At 39.8% G+C, this 22,901-nt stretch overlaps 1 protein-coding gene across 1 annotated transcript in view; it reads right to left on the bottom strand.

Annotated features, from left to right (window-relative positions):
• Positions 1–22,901, bottom strand: part of LOC115103102 (BMP/retinoic acid-inducible neural-specific protein 3) — a 70,629-nt gene that overhangs the window by 7,582 nt on the left and 40,146 nt on the right. The window contains exon 6 of the mRNA XM_029623738.2: positions 3,468–3,690. Within this exon, the coding sequence (XP_029479598.1) occupies positions 3,468–3,690 (223 nt within the window). The remainder of the gene's footprint in view (positions 1–3,467; positions 3,691–22,901) is intronic.

Genomic DNA, 22,901 nt, shown 5'->3' with positions numbered 1-22,901 from the left:
ACAGTTGTGGGATGCGATAGATCCCCAATTAATACAACCACTACCTTCAAAAAAACATTTTGATGCAATGTGGCTGACGCAACAGATCAGAACGTTTTCAGCTTAAAATGTTGATAAACTAGTAGGCTATTTCACATTATAAGTGCAGAAATGCGCACATGGTAGTAGGCTATAAGCATTAATGTTCTATTAGAGGGAAACACCATTCTCAAAAGTGACCGCAAATGCAATTATACATGTAATGCTTTTATTATAAAGGTGCATTTTAATGGTGAAAATGAGCTTCCACAAACTTTAAACTCACTCGCTGCTTATGTATCATGCATCATGTTATCGGTATGACAGTTAGGCTCTACACCCCTTCTTAATTTTAAGAAGTTATTTGGCCACTTTAGTTGTTAAACAAACTATGCCTATGAGCTAGGCTACATGATGTGTGCGACTATGTTCAGAAAATGTTGCAAAGAAAATACATTGTTTATTATGCTGGGCATCATTCACAAGTCATAGTATATAATTCACAAGTGATAGGCTAATATTGTCATCAGACTATTCTTGATTTAATCTTGTCTTTAGATATACTAAATAATATTTGTGTGAAATTTGTTTTGATTTAGAATGGACCATTATCATGCACCTTTTTTATTTATTACTTAAATAGCGATTGGAGGACGCTTTTCCTGTGGTTCATTTTCATACCAGCCAGGTAGGCAATACTCCTGTTGTAAATATAAGCAATGTGATTAATATTAGCAAAGTTGAGAAATAAATATAGTAGGCCTAGCCTATAGAAAGCAGATGGGTTCCTCCTCTGTTTTCTTGCGCAATTACATGGCCTATAGAAATGTTGTGTGACATGAGCTCATGTTTGATTAGATTTTGATTACATTTGCATTGATGTCAGAGTGATTAGAGGGACAATAGAGTGCCGAGTACAAGGCAGTTAGCAAGCTTGGTAGGCTACTAATGACCATCAGTGGCATCAGAGCTGGGAGAAGCCTAATTAACATGACTAAATGGTCACATGGAATTTAACTGTCTTCATGCCGCTTTGGCAGTAATACGGTCACCGCAACAGCCCTAAGTGGTACTCAGTTATGTGGTCTATTGGATTTGCCCCAAACATAAGACGTTGTATTCAGGACAAAAAGTGAATTGCTTTGCCACATTTTTTGCAGTATTACTTTAGTGCCTTGTTGCAAACAGGATGCATGTTTTGGAGTATTTTTATTCTGTACCTGCTTCCTTTTCACTCTGTCAATTGGGTTAATATTGTGGAGTAACAACAATGTTGTTGAGCCATCCTCCTTTCACAGCCAAACTTTTTTGGGATAGGGGGCAACATTTTCACTTTTGGATGAATAGCGTGCCCAGAGTGAACTGCCTCCTACTCTGTCCCAGATGCTAATATATGCATATTATATTATTATATTATTATTATTAGATTTGACTAGAAAACACTCTGAAGTTTCTAAAACTGTTTGAATGATGTCTGTGAGTATAACAGAACTCATATGGCAGGCAAAAACCTGAGACAAATCCAACCAGGAAGTGGGACATCTGAGGTTTGTAGTTTTTCTAAGATTGGCCTACCGAATACACATTGAGATATGGATGAGATTGCACTTCCTACTGCTTCCACTAGATGTCAACTGTCTTTAGAAACTTGAATGAGGATTCTACTATAAAGGAGTGGCTCATGAGTCAGTAGTCTGGCAGAGAGTCTTGGTCTCATGACAGAGTTACCTCGCGTTCCAGTGCTTTTTCTGAAGAGAAAGGAATTCTCCGGTTGGAACATTATTGATGTTTTATGTTAAAAACATCCTAAAGATTGATTCCATACATCATTTGACATGTTTCTAAAGGACTGTAACAGAACTTTTCGAGTTTTTGTCTGGATGAAGTGCCTGCGCCTCATGAAGATGGATTACTGGGCTGAACACGCTAACAACAAGTGGCTATTTGTACATAAATGATGGAACTTTATGGAACAAATGAGTCATTTATTGTCGAACTGGGATTCCTGGGAGTGCCTTCTGATGAAGATCATCAAAGGTAAGTGAATATTTATGGTGTTGTTTCTAACTTTGTTGATTCCAAAATGGCGGATATTCCTCAGGCTGTTTTGGGTTCTGAGAGCCGTTCTCAGATTATGCTTTTTCCGTAAAGTTTAAAAAAATCTGACACAGCGGTTGCATTAAGGAGAAGTCTATCTTTAATTCAGTGAATAACACTAGTATCTTTTATCAATGTTTATTATGAGTATTTATGTAAAATCACTGGATGTTTTGGAATCAAAACATTACTGCACGTAACACGCCAATGTAAACTGAGATTTTTGGATATAAATATGCACATTATCGAACAAAACATACATGTATTGTGTAACATGATGTCCTAGGATTGTCATCTGATGAAGATCATCAAAGGTTAGTGATTAATTGTATCTATATTTCTGCTTTTTGTGACTCCTATCTTTGGCTGGAAAAATGGCTGTGTGTTTTTTCGACTTGGCAGTGATCTAACATAATCATATGTTGTGCTTTAGCTGTAAAACATGTTTGAAATCGGACACGACGGGTAGATACACATCTTGCTAATCTTTCATTTGCTGTATTGGACTTGTTAATGTGTGAAAGTTACATATTTAAAAAAAAATATATATATATATTTCGCGCGCTGCCTTTTCAGCGGAATGTTGTTGAATGTTGTCGAAGGGTTAAACTCTTGTTTTAAAGTCACCATTGGCCTCATGTTGAAATCCCTGTGCAGTTTCCTTCCATTCAGGCATCTCAGTTAGGAAGGACGCCTGTATCTTGCCTGTATCTTGTAGTGACTGGGTGTATTAATACCCCATCCAAAGTGTAATTAATAACTTCACCATGCTCAAAGGGATATACAATGTCTGCTTTTTTATTACCCATCTACCAATAGGTGCCCTTCTTTGCGAGGCATTGGAAAACCTCCCAGATCTTTGTGGTCGAATCTGTGTTTGAAATTCACTGCTCGACTAAGGGACATTACAGATGTGTATGTGGGGTACAGAGTTGAGGTAGTCATTCAAAAATCATGTTAAACACTATTATTGAGTCTATGCAACTTATTATGTGACATGCTAAGCAAATTGTTACTCCTGAACTTATTTAGGCTTGCCATAAAAAACACGTTGAATACTTCTCAATTAAATCCATTTTAAATTCAGGCTGTAACACCACAAAATGGGGAAAAAGTCAAGGGTGAAGACCATGAAGACCTGACCCAAACAACATAACTTGATATAAAAGAGGAAACAATGATGATAGAATGCCATCAAGTGGTTTTACATAATAGTTAATTTATGTAATTTACCAATGAAGTAGGTGTAAGATGTTCAAAAGCCAAAATAAACACGTTTTCATCTGATATGGCAGATATTACAATATATTTCAGCAATCATTTAAGAGCATGTGATGTTCCCATTTTCGTACCTTTCTCTAGAGAGGCTGATCCTTGGCAGTTTGGGACAGCGCTTGCTCAGAGTGAAGAGTTTCCTCACAATCTTCTGGGCTTTCCCAAGAACCAAATTGGTGCTGATCTCCAATTGGCTGTAGCGCTTCTGGAGAGCTGCATCTGTTGCCCAAAACTTGAAAACCATGGATGTGTTTAAAAAACGGTCCGTTGGTAGTTTTTTCATGAAGGCCTTGAATTCATCTAAGAAATTGAGAAACAATCACCATAAAAACATGATTAGTTTTATTCATCTTAAAAAAGTAAATAATTTCACAATCATCAATATATTTTTATTTTCTTCACTTTTCTTAATTTTAACCAGATATTTATATTATGGATTATACCTTTTAATGTGCAATTATGGTTCATATCCCTAATTTACCATGGACAGCTCTACATTATCATTATATTATTTCACTATTTCACTAATTTAAACCATCCAGAGACTTCCTACTTATGCCCTAGGCAAGTTATCTCCCTATGTAGCTGCTATGAAGTATCTTATCAAATCACTGCAATGAAGACACACAGTACTTTTTTTACAATGCCCAACTGAGTGAGACCTGCAATTGTTATGGGGGCTGGAGCTTTTATATTCCTGTATGCTACTCTTGGCAACACTGTAGTGAGTACATTTCTAGTTAAACTGACAGGCTCAGGTCTTTACAGTGCTCGATGATCCTGAGTGAGCTACCTCTGGCTCCCAGAGCCAACACCAAATGAGTTGAAAACATCAAGTTGTAGTTTATCACATTCAACGGCTCAATTGGGTTACACATCGGACTTGCGGTGTCACCTCTCTTCATACTATCAGTCTCAAATGCATGCGATGTCGCAATAGGTATTTGATGGATCCATTAGTTTGTTCAGTGTTAAAATATTTTGTTTAATGGTAAATGATTTGATTGCATTATATCTCGATAGACCTCCTGCCTGATTATTTGTTGACATGGGCATAATACCACAGGAACTACTACTGAAAAAACCTTACTAAATTTCTATGTTGTCGGCATGCGTTCACATGCATTAATTGAACACGCATTAATTGGAAACCCTTGAATGAGTAGGTGTGTCCAAACTTTTGACTGGTAATGTACGCTACTACTTCCCGTTTTCTTGGAAAACAGAACAAGCAGTGATAAGTAGCCTATTATGTACCTGCCTGTACTTACATAGATGTTATTCCCTTATGGTTACCTACTTCCGAAAATGTGGTCTCCTTTGACACGAGGAGGCAGAGTAACAGCGTACTTTCATATGTGGTTAGACACCACATTATGCCCTCATCAAATAACACATCTTTCTAGCATGTACTTACGGATTCTAACCACCCACCTGACAAGCCAAGGCTATAGAGTGGTAATATCATCTAATAAAAAACTAATCTTTCACCTTGGACCCTATAGCTGAAAATCAGGGCGCATCAACTTGCTGTTTGTCAGGCTCACCCACCATGTGAAACATATGGGATGTGTCCCAAATGGCACCCTATTCCTTTTTTAGTGTACTACTTTTGACTAGGGCCCATAGGAGCGGGGATATGGTGCCATTTGGGACGTAGGATATGGTGCCATTAACTGGAGTGATCAATGCCTCTGCTTCCCTCCACATGCACTGGAGAACCCAGGCCATTTGAATGATCATTGGGATTCACAGAACACAAAAGTAATGTGTCTGTCTATTCCCCTTTTTCTTGGCATTTGTGACTTTATGTTCACATTCATGGAAAATGTAGGCCTTTAAAAATGTGTCAGAAAAAGGGATGTGGTTATTTCCCATAATGGACACAGCCCACTTTCATTCTGATGGGCGTATTAGTAATTCATATAACCATGAACAGAACAGACAGCAAGCTGGGCTTGTTTATTTTTCTCAAAATCAAGGATTTTGAATCATGGTTTTGAATGGCAGCACTGCAACTATTATTTGATATTAGGCAGGGTGAAACCAATATTTTAAATGAGGACAATGCACTGCCATAAAGCTTGTATCTTTGAGTTGTATGTTACAGAGCAGATGCTTTTGCAATGTCGTTGCATGGAATACAGTGATATAATATCTTCCCATTTCTCAATGGATTACTAAATGTTTTTGTTATTACTGAATCCTGAACCTGAATTATTAAGGAACCCCCCTTGGAATCCCCATATCTCTTCCATTGCTTTGATTGAACAAGTTATTAACATACAGTGCATTCGGAAAGTATTCAGACATTTTTCCACATTTTGTTATGTTAGTATTATTCTAAAATTGATGAAATATATATTTTTCTCAGCAATCTACACACAATACCCCATAATGTCAAAGCGAAAAGTGTTTAAAAAAAAACAATTTTGCAAATGTATTACAAATAAAAAACAGAATTATCTTATTTTCACAAGCATTCAGACCCTTTTCTATGAGACTCGAAATTGAGCTCAAGGGCATCCTGTTTCCATTGATAATCCTTGGGGAGTTTCATCAACTTGATTGGAGTCCACAGCATGTCAGAGAAAAAAAACAAGCCATGAGGTTGAAGGAATTGTCCTTAGAGCTCCGAGACAGGATTGTGTCGAGGCACAGATCTGGGGAAGGGTAGCAAAAAAATTCTGCAGCATTGAAGGTCCCCAAGAACACAGTGGCCTCCATCATTCTTAAATGGAAGAAGTTTGAAACCACCAAGACTCTTCCTAGAGCTGGCCGCCCGGCCAAACTGAGCAATCCAGGGAGAAGGGCCTTGGTCAGGGAGGTGACCAAGAACCCAATGGTCACTCTGACAGAGCTCCAGAGTTCCTCTGTGGAGATTGGAGAACCTTCCAGAAGGACAATCATCTCTGCAGCACACCACCAATCGGGCCTTTATGGTAGAGTGGCCAGACGGAAGCCACTCCTCAGTAAAAGGCAAATGAAAGCCCGCTTGGAGTATGCCAAAAGGCACTCAAAGACTCTCAGACCATGAGAAACAAGATTATCTGGTCTGATGTAACCAAGATTACTATTTCGCCTGAATGCCAAGCGTCATGTCTGGAGGAAACATGGCACCATCCCTACAGTGAAGCATGGTGGCAGCATCATGCTGTGGGAATATTTTTCAGTGGCAGGGACTGGGAGACTAGTCAGGATCGAGGCAAAGATGAACAGAGCAAAGTACAGAAAGATCCTTGAGGAAAACCTACTCCAGAGCACTCAGGACCTCAGACTTGGGCGAAGGTTCACCTTCCAACAGGACAACGACCCTAAGCACACAGCCAAGACAATACAGGAGTGGCTTCGGAACAAGTCTCTGAATGTCCATGAGTGACCCAGCCAGAGCCCGGACTTGAACCCGATCAAACATCTCTGGAGAGACCTGAAAATAGCTGTGCAGTAACGTTCCACATATAACCTGACAGAGCTTAATTAAGAGGATCTGCAGAGAAGAATGGGAGAAACTCTTGTGCCAAGCTTGTACCGTCATACCCAAGAAAACTTGATGCTGTAATTGCTGCCAAAGGTTGTTCAACAAAGTACTGAGTAAAGGGTCTGAATACTTATGTAAATGTGATATTCTTTGTGGGGCAGAAGTCCCAGTGCAGTAAAAATTATGATTGTTTTACGTTTTATATATATTTCCACACTAGGTTGAAATAATACTGTGAAATTGTGAATATGATGAAAATGCCCTTTTAGTGTAAGAGCAGTTTAAAAAGATCGCCTGAAATTCCAGCCTGTTTTAACTTAATGAACCAATAAGAGAGAGTGTTCCATACCTCTCTGCCAATAACAGCTAGTTTTCAGTTTTCCCCTCCCCACTCAGACCACTCCCAGACAGTCCTAGCTAAATTCTTGCTTGAGACATTGCTCTTTGCTAAGAAGCTTCTTTTTTTTTACCACGTTAATTGAAAACAATCCCAGTAAGGTACTTAATTGTTACCTAGAAAGGATTTGATTTTGAGATTTAAAAAAATGGCTGCATTGGACCTTTAAGAGAGATCTAAGTTCACCATCCTTCTTTCAAATGTATGTCTCCTTTTTTTCTTTCCGTGGGTATACTACTCCTACTGGAATACTTTGAGTGGAAAACACAGTGAGACATGGCTGTCAAGCTATCATCACAAAGACATCAAATGGTTGCTTGTGGCACTTTGACGGCAACTACAATACAGTGCCTCCACCGTATTTGACATTATAGTTACAGTGCACTATATGGTACACTGACATAAAGACGGCACTTCTTTCAAGGTAAAACTTGTCGGGATTGGTAAACTATCTGTAGGAACTACTGCAGTTGATGCTCGCTCTTTATGAACAAGGTTCCTATTCTCCTATGACATTTTTCAACACTTTATATTCCAGAGACAGGACTAAGAACAACACTTTCACTTTCTCTGTGTATCAGATTTTGAAATATCAGATATTGAGGGGGGATCTTGTTGGGCTCAGACTGAGCATATAGAAAATACAACCTGTATCAGATAAGAAATACATTATGCAAACAGCACAAATAAACTAGTTGATCGTTACTAGGCTTTCTGGTGGCATATAATGTGATCCGGAACTGGATAAGATATTAATATTTACATGAATATCTTAAAAGATCCTTTTGTTTTGTCCCTTAAAGACTCGTTCAATTTTCAAAACACAAATAAATATTTTCAGAATGAAATCGTACCACTTGAGATATGCTGTACAGTTTGTGGGCTAAGACACCATATATGAACTTCAATGACTCATCAGGTATAACAAAAAATGTAATCAAACTAAAGGCCCTGCTATGTGATCAAATATGGCTGCTGTTGCAGTTATTAGATGAGACTGAAACACTTTTTTTGTTCAGTATGTTTCTAGATCCTATTATTAACCAATGTAAAGTCTAAGACTCACTATGAAAAACCACAGGTCAAGTATGTATTGCTCCCAGCCCACAACCAAATAATGATGAGCAGAAGCACTGTTTTTGATTGCACAGTGGGAGGAAGTAAGACATATGATCTGACCCAACGACATATTATACCACACAGTAAACTGCAGGATCTGATTTGCATTGAGGGTTAATCTCTTTTGCCTTGTAAATGGCTTATAACTCTCTCTCCCTTTGGATAACTCACAAAGTAATCGCTTGTCGACCGATTCTGCCTGTTAACTGAAGAATCTGTCAGGACTGAATGGGATATGTCGGATAACGAGCAGCAGCAGTTCTGGTTATTTGGACAAATCATGATTTCACAGGTGTTAGCATCTCTTAATCACTTCTCTTAACATGTATGGGTTAACCGAGATTACTCACAAAGTAACACAATGCTGTCTGAACAGGATTCTTTGTTAATGTGAGACGAGCAACTTTCCCATCAGACAAATAAATATTCACCTATTGTAGGCTCAAGGAATACTGTAGTATTACTATATTTTCAATAGCTTTTCTTCAAGAAATCAAGTATCTTGTTATTTTGCCTTGAACATATGAACATTTTTCATATGAGAAATGCTCCTCACTTTCTGTCAGTGCTGGTAAAGCTTGAACAATAAATATATTCGACCTTTGCACACACGGGAAACCAATGCTATCAGGTTTCTGCTTATTGCTCTCTGGTGGGTGATTTTAGCATGGAAAAACACCACTATGTGCTCTAAGGTTCGACAAACTCATAAAGGAGATCAATTTCCACTACTACAATGATTCCTTCTTCCAGGGTTGGTGCTGAAACATAATAACCTGACACTGACTCTTGCTCTTGATCTGCAAGGCTCAGATATTTCAGTATTTATGGCTAACGTGTGGAGCAAGATGTCACAAACTCATGATAGCTTTATGATTTCTTAGGAAAAATCTACAGATTCATGATTACTGTTTCCTTTGATCATGGATGGCTATACACATGAGCTAAGACAAACTATCAATTTGGCTATGTTCGGCAATCTGGGCTTTTTATTGTTGCCATTTAAGGGTTTATGTTGCATACAATGAATAAGGAGCTGTACTGAAATGTTTCCCATTAAACCAAATCTGACATTCAATATAACATCATCATCAAATATTTATTGGAATTAGGATGCTCATTCTATCTGATGTGGTACACTCTTTTGCCCTTGTTGGTGATCATTGTGTTACAGTATCGCTTTGCCACAATTTATAACCCAGAAGAACCATCCGTTTCAGGGATGTGAAGCACAGTACAGTAGTACTGCTTCTGTTATAATTGATTGAGAAATACAGTTTCTTTAGAATGCCATTAGACAATTCCCTTTTACCTCATGTTATACAAATCAAACCCCGTTTGGGTATTATTAATAAGCATGACAAATTGTTTCATTACTACTGCCAGGTCAACTTTGACAACAGAGAGGGTAACACCAGAAGCTTGAGTAAGCTCACAAGTTATTTAGCATTGACTGTTTGGAATATTTCACCAAGTCATGCGGTAAGATCCAACCTGGATAATAGATTTAGTGAACAGGAGGGGGTCAATCATTCAGGCAGCATTTCCCCAGCAGCTATTTCTCAGAATACTTGCCTGAGGATAATGGTTTTTACACTTAGTGAGTAATGCATTGAATGAGATATTTCGCCAAAATATGTAATTTCAGTGCCATAGAGGACGCCTGCTGTCCATTGACTAAAGCAGATGCTTTGGGAACATTTCTAAGGACATTTTATTGAGCTGAGTCATCTATTGGATCTAGCCCAGTTCTTGTAGTCGGGCACCAGTTTCTATAACCTGACCAAGGAGCATAACAAGAATATATTGTTTCATTGCTCTTACAGTATGAAAGCAGTACTCTCCAATGTTACACCATCAAGCTGCAGTTGGGAATGAGACAGTCATTTGTTCTTCTGTGTTCTATAGTAAGAATGTATTGCCATGGAAAAATACATTATATTCCTCTAATTAGTATTGATGGAGGAATGAAGTTGATGCAGTTGCATATTGGGATATTATTTTAGCCGATATTTCGTATCGTTTAGGAAATATTGCAAGATTATTTTCTCGCTAGTTGGCTGTACCTGCACCAAAACTCCAGTATTTTTCCTTCATAGCTTGTTCTCCATCTTCTTTTAAATAGGGAGCCAATTTGTTTTCAAGACTTATTTCCATTACTGATCAAAACTCATTTTCTCATGGCTCTCTCTTATCCCTCTGCAGCAGACATATGGTGAGCAATATGTTTGGAACATCGAATCACAATAAAATTCCAGTATTGGATCGCAATGCATATAGAATCATGAGAATTGCAATACATATCATATCTGGGATAATATCATATTGTGAGGTCCCTGGCAATTCCCAGCAGTACTAATTCGCCTTTTGACTCCATATATAGTATCAACATTGCTACCAGGTAAGCTATCGTCATCAGCTATCACTCTGTCAGAGAATGCATTTGTCATAACCCTGTAACGTCTTCCACGAACAGTATCTGACAGGTACAATTCTTAGAATAAAGGGTTCCCAAAGGGTTCCAGGTCAAATCCTTTTTGGTTCCAGGCAAAACCATTTTGGGATCCGGTTCTACATGTAACCCAAAACGGTTCTACTTGGAACCAAAAGGGTTCTGCTTTGAACCAACAAGGGTTATTTAAAGGGGATCTTCTATGTGTACAGACAAAGAACCCTTTTAGATTCTAAATAGCACCCTTTTTCTAAGAGTGTGTCACGGCAGATTTCCTCCTCTTCCTCTCAGGAGGTGTAGCAAGGATTGGACCAATACGCAGCGTGGTAGGTGTCCATGTTTTAATAGGGAAAACTGAACATGAACACAAAATAACAACGTGAACTGGCAATGAAACAGTCCTGTGTGGCACAGACACAGGAAACAATCACCCACAAAATACCCAAAGAACATGGCTGCCTAAATATGGTTCCCAATCAGAGACAACGATAAACACCTGCCTCTAATTGAGAACCAATCTAGGCAACCATAGACTTACATAAACACCTAGACTAGAAAACACTCCATAAAAACATACAAAACCCCTAGACCAGGCAAACACATAAATCCCCCATGTCACACCATGAACTAACCAAAATAATAAAGAAAACAAAGATAACTAAGGCCAGGGCGTGACAGAGTGTAAACTAGGATGTTGTTTGGCTCTCTGTTAAAATAGTTTACTTGCTGTCTACTATTTTAAATTGGCTCTAATCTTTAACAAAATGGTACACTGATTCTTAATCCTTAAGACAAAATATGCACGGTCTGCCAGCCGTTATGATTAAATGCTAAATGAGGTCCAGGTAACCATTAGAATCCTAATTCATTAAGTGAATTAGAATCCTCATTCATTCACTCATTCATATTTTGTGTATTTGATGGTTCTGGATAATAAAATGCATTAACCTTGGGCATTATCAAGGTTGTGTATATAAAGGAAGCCAGGTGGCCTAGTTGGATGAAGACAGATGGGATTTAACTATGTTCCCACTCACAGTTATTATATTGTTTAATCGTATTTGTTTTATATACCAAACATGACCTTAAATTCCCTTTATGGTAGATGTAATTTTTGTGAGGCAGACATGCAGTATTGTGAATAGTGTCAATAGACTTGACAAAGGTAGCCTATGTGCATGACAAAGGTAGCCTATGTGTCTCAGCACCTCCCCCTTTAAATCCTTGATTACAATGCTTCCCCTGCATGGGAGACCAGGTGAAAATTACAACACCTTTCATCCTCTCCCTCAAACACCTTCTTTTTAAAAAACCTTTATTTAACTAGGCAAGTCAGTTAAAGAACAAATTATTACTTTCAATGATGGCCTAGGAACAGTGGGTTAACTGCCTTGTTCAGGGGCAGAATGACCAATTTTTAGCTTGTCAGCTCAGGGATTTGATCTTGAAACCTCTCGGTTACTAGTCCAACACCCTAACCACTAGGCTAACCACTAGGTGTGCACTTTCTTTAGTTTATTTTTTTAAATGAGATTTTATTAGAATCCCGTTAACTGACGCCAATGGTGACAGCTAGTCTCACATAAAGAATAAGATATTACAGACAAAATGCTTTACAATTTACATACATTTAAAACTATTAACATGTAGCGTGTGTGTGTGTGTATGCAGCAGTTACACATACATGTCAATACATACACACAATAAGTAGGTTTTCTTTACACAGAACTGTCACCTTGTATTACAGTACCCACAGTTTATCTTCTTACTTTTATTAAGTCGTATCTGGGTTTTGATTGATGTTGCAAAAAGAGTATTACTTATAAACTAATGCTGTCAGTTTGAACTGCATTGAACTCACACTTTTAAACTAGACTGGGACAGTTACTGGGCAACAGTAAAATGGGCAGGTCGAAAGGCCTATGGGAATTAACAATGGACAGAAGGGTTGCATCCCAAATAGCACCCTATTCCCTATTTATGGCACTACTTTTCATCAGGGCACAAAGGGCCCTGATTAAAAGTAGTGTACGATATAGGGAATAGGGTGCCATTTGGGATGAAAACTAGGAAGTCATAGTCACTGCCCTGATCAGGACACTGAAATAGCATTCAAAACACATTTTCTAATAGTAAGGACTAGATTCAATCAGATCAAGCGTTAACTGGGGATAGCAAACACTCGCATAGTGGATGTTTTGCTGTGTTGGAGGTGTAACTGCATTGGGTGTCACAAAGCCACACCCACCCCACTCCTGTTAGAAGTTCAGAGCTAGAAAGTGTAGGCTATATAGAAATATTTACACTCAAATAAAAAAATCTTCAAACAAGATAATTACGATTTCTATCATCCTAATGCAGGTGTGGTTGACAGACACATTCCACCTTTCCAACTTGTAAACAAGGCTATTGTGACTCCATGCAGCCAATAGAAATGTCCACTTTAGGTATAATGCTGGGAGCCATTGTGGATTTGACAGCTCTTACCAGTTACACCTCAGACACTGCCAAAACAACCGCTATGAGGATGTTGGCCAAAGCGGAACTGATTGAAGAGAACCCCTTATAATCTTTATCGAAGAGCTTGTAACAAACTATAAGTCTTTGCTCTCATAGTAGGGAATATGAGGAAGTTTCATCTCTCCTCACGCTAGAAAATGTTTGTTGCCTTGGGCAAAGTAAAGATAAAAATGTTTGCAAGGCCTATGTTGCAAAGTACATTCAGAAATGAGCTTAGGGCTTAGTAGCTCAAGAGGGAAGAGCCAACCTGGGAGATACTTGCTGTAACGTGGCTGGCACTGTCTACCTTTGAGGCATTGGGAGTTGACTGTACTTAGTTTCTGTTGCTTAACCTTTAAACATATACAAATAATTAAAAGCTCAATGTTGTTAATAGGGTATTGTGAATTTATGAATACCACATTTTGTTTCAATTAAATTCTACCAATGAGCTGAGGTCACATGAGTTTTTAAGGACTATAAATACCTCTTCACCTTTAGTATATGAAGGCCGTTTTCTATTGTCCTGATGGGTAACCGTACCGCTGAATTTACACAACTATACTACACTACACTATTCACATACAACTTGCTATGCTGACAGACATACACACACACACAGAGACAGACAGCTCTCCTGTTGTTTGCTATAAAAATAGAATTGACATTTTAAAAAACAACAACATAATAATCACCCAAGTTATTGTAACTAATAGGTAACATAGAGCCTTTTTAATCTAGTGGTGGACAAGCCCACACAATACTCACACATCCAGTACAACAACACAGACTTAGCTTGTCACACCCTGATCTGTTTCACCTGTCTTTATGATTGTCTCCATCCCCCCCCAGGTGTCGCCCATCTTCCCCATTATCCCCTGTGTATTTATACCTGTGTTCTCTGTTTGTCTGTTGCCAGTTCCTTTTGTTTCGTCAAGCCTACCAGCGTTTTTCACTCTGTTCCTGTCTCTTGATTGTTCCTGTTTTCTAGTTTTCCCGGTGTTGACCTTTTCTGCCTGCCATGAGCCTGCCTGCCGTCCTGTACCTTTGCCCCACCTATCTGGATTACTGACCCCTGCCTGCCCTTGACCTGTCTTTTGCCTTCCCCTGTTGGATTAATAAACTGTTATTACTTCAACGTGGTCTGCATCTGGGTCTTAACTGAAAAGTGATATAGCGAGTATTTATTAAACAGCCTTTACAAAGCCCTGAAAAAAGAACTGTGTTTAAAGCTGTTAACGAGATCCTCATTAGCTGTAGTGACTCTAGCACTATGACATTTGATTAGCTGGATTCAACAGTGTGAGTCACAATGTAATTGAGCCAATGGAGACTACCCCTGGCCTCACGAACTGTCCATGTTGAATGCCTACACTTACAAACAGAAGGCAGTTCATTGTCATTAGCTACTGAGTTGAGCTGTACTCACAAATAATCCCTGACATCAGTTGAATGTTTTTCAATAACAATGTTTTGACAAAAAACATTTGTTTACAATTAGCTCAATTTGCAACAACAAAAACACCAATGTAGTCTAGAAAAGTATGCATGGGTTGCACCGCAGTTACTTGGTCGCGTCACACCGTTGTTATCAACGTTCTCAAGCCACTCTCAGACATACTGATGCCGAAAGTTGAGTGGTGCCCAGTCATTCTTAATGGGGGCTAATGATTTCTATGGCTAAATTAGAGTATAGTGGCTTGGAAATACGATGACATTTCTAAAGTAGCCAAACAACTTTGTCATCATTTTGATGCTGTCAAATATACTTTAGAGATGGCAATGTTGCCATTAACTAGCAAAGTTTGTCAAAAAATAGCAAGCAATGCTAACGTAAGTGAGCTAAAGTTATACTTGAGCTAAAGTTATACTTCATCTAAAGTCAATTTGGCGACATCACAATGATGACAAAAGTTTTCGACTACTAAGTATTTGTCTCCTTTCGAAATGTCATCATCTTTCCAAGCCACTATTATGTACTTTAGATTAAATGTTCATCAGTGCAAATTAAGCAGAACGTTCAGTTGGGCACCAGTGCTCAAGAGAATATTCATATCGATATTGTGATGCAACGTGCAATCCATTAATATGTTAAACACATTGTATGCAAGTAAAACACGCTCATATTACAACATACAGTAGCATTATTTCCTGTTTGGCAAAGTCCACTTATTTCGCAGGGAGGTACAGTGCCTTGCGAAAGTATTCGGCCCCCTTGAACTTTGCGACGTTTTGCCACATTTCAGGCTTCAAACATAAAGATATAAAACTGTATTTTTTTGCGAAGAATCAACAACAAGTGGGACACAATCATGAAGTGGAACGACATTTATTGGATATTTGAAACTTTTTTAACAAATCAAAAACTGAAAAATTGGGCGTGCAAAATTATTCAGCCCCTTTACTTTCAGTGCATCAAACTCTCTCCAGAAGTTCAGTGAGGATCTCTGAATGATCCAATGTTGACATAAATGACTAATGATGAAAAATACAATCCACCTGTGTGTAATCAAGTCTCCGTATAAATGCACCTGCACTGTGATAGTCTCAGCGCAGAGAGCATCATGAAGAACAAGGAACACACCAGGCAGGTCCGAGATACTGTTGTGAAGAAGTTTAAAGCCGGATTTGGATACAAAAAGATTTCCCAAGCTTTAAACATCCCAAGGAGCACTGTGCAAGCGATAATATTGAAATGGAAGGAGTATCAGACCACTACAAATCTACCAAGACCTGGCTGTCCCTCTAAACTTTCAGCTCATACAAGGAGAAGACTGATCAGAGATGCAGCCAAGAGGCCCATGATCACTCTGGATGAACTGCAGAGATCTACAGCTGAGGTGGGAGACTCTGTCCATAGGACAACAATCAGTCGTATATTGCACAAATCTGGCCTTTATGGAAGAGTGGCAAGAAGAAAGCCATTTCTTAAAGATATCCATAAAAAGTCTTGTTTAAAGTTTGCCACAAAACACCTGGGAGACACACCAAACACCAAACATCCCCACTGTCAAACATGGTGGTGGCAGCATCATGGTTTGGGCCTGCTTTTCTTCAGCAGGGACAGGGAAGATGGTTAAAATTGATGGGAAGATGGATGGAGCCAAATACAGGACCATTCTGGAAGAAAAGCTGATGGAGTCTGCAAAAGACCTGAGACTGGGACGGAGATTTGTCTTCCAACAAGACAATGATCCAAAACATAAAGCAAAATCTACAATGGAATGGTTCAAAAATAAACATATCCAGGTGTTAGAATGGCCAAGTCAAAGTCCAGACCTGAATCCAATCGAGAATCTGTGGAAAGAACTGAAAACTGCTGTTCACAAATGCTCTCCATCCAACCTCACTGAGCTCGAGCTGTTTTGCAAGGAGGAATGGGAAAAAATTTCAGTCTCTCGATATGCAAAACTGATAGAGACATACCCCAAGCGACTTACAGCTGTAATCGCAGCAAAAGGTGGCGCTACAAAGTATTAACTTAAGGGGGCTGAATAATTTTGCATGCCCAATTTTTCAGTTTTTGATTTGTTAAAAAAGTTTGAAATATCCAATAAATGTCGTTCCCCTTCATGATTGTGTCCCACTTGTTGTTGATTCTTCACAAAAAATACAGTTTTATATCTTTATGTTTGAAGCCTGAAATGTGGCAAAAGGTCGCAAAGTTCAAGGGGGCCGAATACTTTCGCAAGGCACTGTAGTTATGTAAGCTATACCTTCACCTGTAGGCAGTGATTTTAACTCTGTCGAGGGGAGAGGAAGGACTAGTACCATGACTACATTCTCAGATAGTATCCCCTGGGAGTGCAAAGATTCTAGGAAACGAGACCGTATGAAGGGAGAGCATACGTTACACGAGCCACCCCCCAGAGACATGTAATGCACCTCTACCAGCTACCTTTGCACAGGGGGGCATGTAGTCCTTTCCCCCCGACCACTTTAAACACGCGTCCCAAATAGCATCCTATTACCTATATAGTGCATTACTTTTGACCAGGGTCCATAGGGCTCTGGTCAAACGTAGTGCACTGTATAGGGAACATGGTGCCATTTTAGACATACACACTACATTTTTCATTAAAAAAGGTTCTCTACAGGCGATCCTGGTGACAAATGGAGCCTGAGCTAAAGGATCCCTAACCACACTAAATTACCCCATGTGGATTTGATGCATCTCTCTCTCAACAGGCACACAGAATGAACAATAGTAGAAGATGAACTGCCATTGTCTCATCCATTTGTCAGCAGGAGAGGGAGGAGAGGCCTTCATCTGCTATTCTATTTATAGCTCAATGTCTTTGTTGCAAGCAGTCAGATATTGAACAGCGTTGATGATGTTTTTCTCCATAGGAAAAAAAACTTTATTTTCAGTATACAACACCTCCTCCGCAAGCATCTGTGCTACTTCGCTGAGCTACCGGTCAAGTTTGACGATGAATCACTTTCATACCAGAAATAGAGCCTTGGAAAGTTTTGCTCCCATTGTTCATGTATTAATGTGAACAAAAAAGTTTGACACATGACAGAAAGAGTAGCGAGGTTCAACTGGTGTTTGAAATAGTCTCAGAGAGTCTGCTGCTGGACCCAGGCCAACACTCCTGAGCCCCTAGTGAGATGTCGAGCACTGTTGAGTCTATGTACCTCAAGAGAGTAAGTTGTCCTCCAGTCCGAGCGCATGGTGGGCTAGTGGTCCTCAGGGATCACAGAGAGCTTTAGGGGTCAGCAGCACACACGTAAAACCACCATCACAGTCCCTGAGCTCCAATGGTGAGCTGACAGTGCTTCAAATACTTTTCTCAAGGAACTAACTGTTTGTCTCTACCCCTGCGCCTTAATCCATGTTTCTCCATGTTTTTGTTGTATTTCATTTCACTCGTTTGAAATATAGCACACATTCTTATTTTGCTGCCACTGCTGCTTGAGTTAAGGCAGGCGTGTGCTTTGTGGTCTCTGATCATGTGAGCGAACATATGTGCCTCCGGAATCGACATGTGAAGTCTGCACAGAATGTAACATCACAGGGATCAAAGTATCCCAAAGCATTACAAAACTATTAATACAATGGGTGTAGATTTCCAGAGCTGAATTTCAACTTTTGGCAAACCTCATATTTTACCAAAATATTTATTATAATTGAGTTCCTTGTGCGTAGTGTTTGTGTGAGCTTGACTAGATCTCTTAGTCTGTATACTAACAATTAGAAAGTGTTGATCTATGTGGCACTGTATCAGCACAAGTTCACGGTAGAATTATAGCTCCAATCATATTACTGACATGTGCAACATGCAACATCTACCGTTACAGTGCATTTGGAAAGTATTCAGACCCCTTCATTTTTTCCACATGTTGTTATGTTACAGCCTTATTCTAAAATGGATTACATAGTTTTTCCCTCATCAATCACAATGCCCCATAATGACAAAGCAAAAATAGGTTTTTAGAAACGTAAATATGACATTTACATAAGTATTCAGACCCTTTACTCAGTACTTTGTTGAAGCAACTTTGGCAGTGATTACAGCCTCAAGTCTTCTTTAGTAGGACACTACAAGCTTGGCACACCTGTATTTGGGGAGTTTCTCCCATTCTTCTCTGCAGGTCCTCTCAAGCTCTGTCAGATTGGATGGGGAGTGTCGCTGCACAGCTATTTTCAGGTCTCTCCAGAGATGTTAGATCGGGTTCAAGTCCAGTCTCTGGCTGGGCCACTCAAGGACAGTCAGAGACTTGTCCCGAAGCCACTCCTTCATTGTCTTGGCTGTGTGCTTAGAGTCGTTGTCCTGTTGGAAGGTGAACCATCGCCTAAGTCTGAGATCCTGAGATCTCTGGAGCAGGTTTTCATCAAGGATCTCTCTGTACGTTGCTCCGTTCATATTTGCCGCAATATTGACTAGCCTCCCAGTCCCTGCCGCTGAAAAACATCCCCACAGCATGATGCTGCCGCCACCATGCTTCACCGTAGGGATGGTATTGGCCAGGTGATGAGCGGTGCCTGGTTTACTCCAGACATTGCGCTTGGCATTCAGGCCAAAGAGTTCAATCTTGGTTTCATCAGACCAGAGAATCTTTTTTCTCATGGTCTGAGAGTCCTTTAGGTACCTTTTAGCAAATTCCAAGCGGGCTGTCATGTGCCTTTTTACTAAGGAGTGGTTCCATCTGGCCAATCTACCATAAAGGCCTGATTGTGGAGTGCTGCAGAGATGGTTGTTCTTCTGGAAAGTTCTCCCATCTCCACAGAGGAACTGGAGCTCTGTCAGAATGACCATTGGGTTCTTGGTCACCTCCCTGACCAAGGCCTTTCTCTCCCTATTGCTCAGTTTGGCCGGGCAACCATTTAAGAATGATGGAGGCCTCTGCGTTCTTGGGACCTTTAATGCTGAAAAAAATGTGTACCCTTCCCCAGACCTGTGCCTCAACACAGCTCTGCAGACAATGCTTTCGACATCATGGTTTGATTTTTGCTCTGACATGCACTGTCAACTGTGGGACTTATATAGACAGGTGTGTGTGTGCCTTTCCAAATCATGTCCAATCAATAGAATAAAAAAAGGACTCCAGTCAAATTGTAGAAACATCTCAAGGATGATCAATGGAAACAGGATGTATCTGACCTCAATTTCGAGTCTCATAGCTAAGGGTCTCAATACTTAGGTAATTAAGGTATTTCAGTTTTTTATTTTTAATACATTTGCAAAAAAATCTAAAAACCTGTTTTTGCTTTGTCATTATGGGGCATTGTGTGTAGATTGATGATAATAATAATGTTTTAATCAATTTTAGAATAAGGCTGTAATGTAACAAAATGTGAAGGGGTCAGAATACTTTCCGAATGCACTGTACCAATACATAGGCTCTTGCAAGTTCCGTGGCTGTATGCATTACATTGAATTGGCTGCTGGAGAAGCACTATTGAGCTGTGTATGAAGTTTTGCTTTGGGCTAAGAGCAGCATTTCTGCTGTAGGGAGAATCTGCCATGTACTCGACATTATAATCCCCTCTTAGAGAAAACATTACTGGAGCTAAGCAGAATGCCACCATTTTGCCTTCTTTCTGTATCTACCTTCATTTGTTCCTGAATATACAAGTTTCCACATTATGCTTGATCTTCGTTATGACAGTGTTATCGTCTAATCAGTGTGTGCAATACACATCACATTCTAAACTCCATCAAAATGCAGGGATAAAAAAGCAATACAAATCAGTCGACCACTAAGACATGTACAATATGCTAAGGTATTGAAGATGCATGGATGTCCTGGATGCAATTGAACCCCAAAAGCGCCAACAGCGGTTAAAAATTTAATTTCAACATTTTGGGGCTTTGTCAAGCGACTAGTTACCAACAAAAAAATCAAATTTACGATGATTTATGTGTTAATATGGAAGAATGAAAAATAATATCTCATTTGTTTACAAGTGGTGCTTGTCACAAAGGTAGATGTATAAGATAGTTGCTTAACAAAGCCCTTAACAAAGCCCTCTCTCAACTTTTTTCATTCAACTTTTTCACTCCGGATGCTTTATCTGGACGTGGTTCGTCAGGACCTCCACCAGTCTAAGCTAAGTAGTAACATTAACATGATGCCTTCTAATTGCAGTCACTGTACTCATAACATACAGGAGAACGATCGCCTTATGGCGAGGATAGCTGTGCTGCAAGCCCACCTTCTGACGCAATCGTTAGGCAAGGGTAATTTAAGTGTAGGAAAGGATGAAACAGCGTCTGTGCCACCAGTAATTGCAGATAGTAGTATAAATCCCCTCACAGTCTCCACAGCCGGACAAACTTTCTCATGGCTTCTGGAAGGAAATGCTGTAGGAATGCTCAACCGGTGTTGCTCATTCAGCTGACAGAAACTTTCAACCGGTTCTCCCCATTAAGCATCGAGTCGGCATCAGAGGCCGAGCCTTCTCTGGTCTCTATTCCTCCTGTTACAGGGTCTGAGACGCCGAAGCCTCCCACCATTAGCTCTGACAAATTGAAAACCTTTGTCATTGGCGACTCCGTTACCCACAGTATTAGACTTAAAACTAATCATCCAGCGATCATACACTGTTTACCAGGGGGCAGGGCTACTGACGTTAAGGCTAATCTGAAGATAGTGCTGGCTAAAGCTAAAACTGGCGAGTGTAGAGAGTATAGGGATATTGTTATTCACGTAGGCACCAACAATGTTAGGATGAACAGTCAGAGGTCACCAAGCGCAACATAGCTTCAGCGTGTAAATCAGCTAGAAAGATGTGTCGGTATCGAGTAATTGTCTCTGGCCCCCTCCCAGTTAGGGGGAGTGATGAGCTCAGCAGTCTCAGCAGTCTCACAACTCAATCGCTGGTTGAAAACTGTTTTCTGCCCCTCTCAAAAAATTGAATTTGTAGATAATTGGCTCTCTTTCTGGGACTCACCCACAAACAGGACTAAGCCTGGCCTGTTGAGGAGTAACGGACTCCATCCTAGCTGGAGGGGTGATCTCATCGTATCGACGAACATAGACAGGGCTCTAACTCCCCTAGCTCCACAATGAGATCGGGTGCAGGCCAGGCAGCAGGCTGTTAGCCAGCCTGCCAGTTTAGTGGAGTCTGCCACTAGCAGTCAGTGTAGTCAGCTCAGCTATCCCCATTGAGACAGTGCCTGTGCCTCGACCTAGGTTGGGCAAAACTAAACATGGCGGTGTTCGCTTTAGCAATCTCACAGGAATAAAGACCTTCTCCATTCCTACCATTATTGAAAGAGATTGTGATACCTCACATCTCAAAATAGGGCTACTTAATGTTAGATCCCTCACTTCCAAGGCAGTTATAGTCAATGAACTAATCACTGATCATAATCTTGATGTGATTGGCCTGACTGAAATATGGCCTAAGCCTGATGAATTACTGTGTTAAATGAGGTCTCACCTCCTGGTTACACTAGAGACCATATCACCCGTGCATCCCGCAAAGGCGAAGGTGTTGCTAACATTTCTGATAGCAAATGTCAATTTACAACAACAAAAAACACGTTTTCGTCATTTGAGCTTCTAGTCATGAAATCCATGCAGCCTTGTCATCAGAATTTCATAATTCCTATATGTGTTCATTAATTAAATTCACTTAGTCTATTTTATGAGAATTTGTAAGATTCTTATTTGCATAAAATAGACAGAGACCAGTTTTATCAAAATTAGATAATAGTATTTATTCTCGGAGCGCGCTGCCATGAAACCACGAACAACAGTTTATATACAAAATATGACGTCATAGGTTATAAAATGTCCTTCCTCCTATCTACCAGGACAAAGCAGGTTCAAAAGTTTATTCCAACCCCCTAGCTCGCGCACTCCAGACACACACTTATATCAAGGTTAACTTCTGAAGTCTTCATCTATCACTATTCAGCAGACAGTTCCAGATAATGGAAAACCTAGGGAGACACTCACTGCCTTATCTAAACATCCCAGAGCTAAGTTGAGTCGGTTCAACCATAGGTTAACGATCCTTTCAGCTTACTTAAAACCCACAATACATTTCCTCCCCAACCTAGCTGGAATGGTATTTATTATGTTTAATTACCCCCTGTTTCATGCTACAC

The sequence above is a fragment of the Oncorhynchus nerka genome, linkage group LG20, assembly GCF_034236695.1.
Source record: "Oncorhynchus nerka isolate Pitt River linkage group LG20, Oner_Uvic_2.0, whole genome shotgun sequence".
Lineage (NCBI taxonomy): Eukaryota > Metazoa > Chordata > Actinopteri > Salmoniformes > Salmonidae > Oncorhynchus > Oncorhynchus nerka.
Note: the sequence above shows the minus strand (reverse complement) of the source record. Positions and strands in the feature narration are given on the sequence as shown.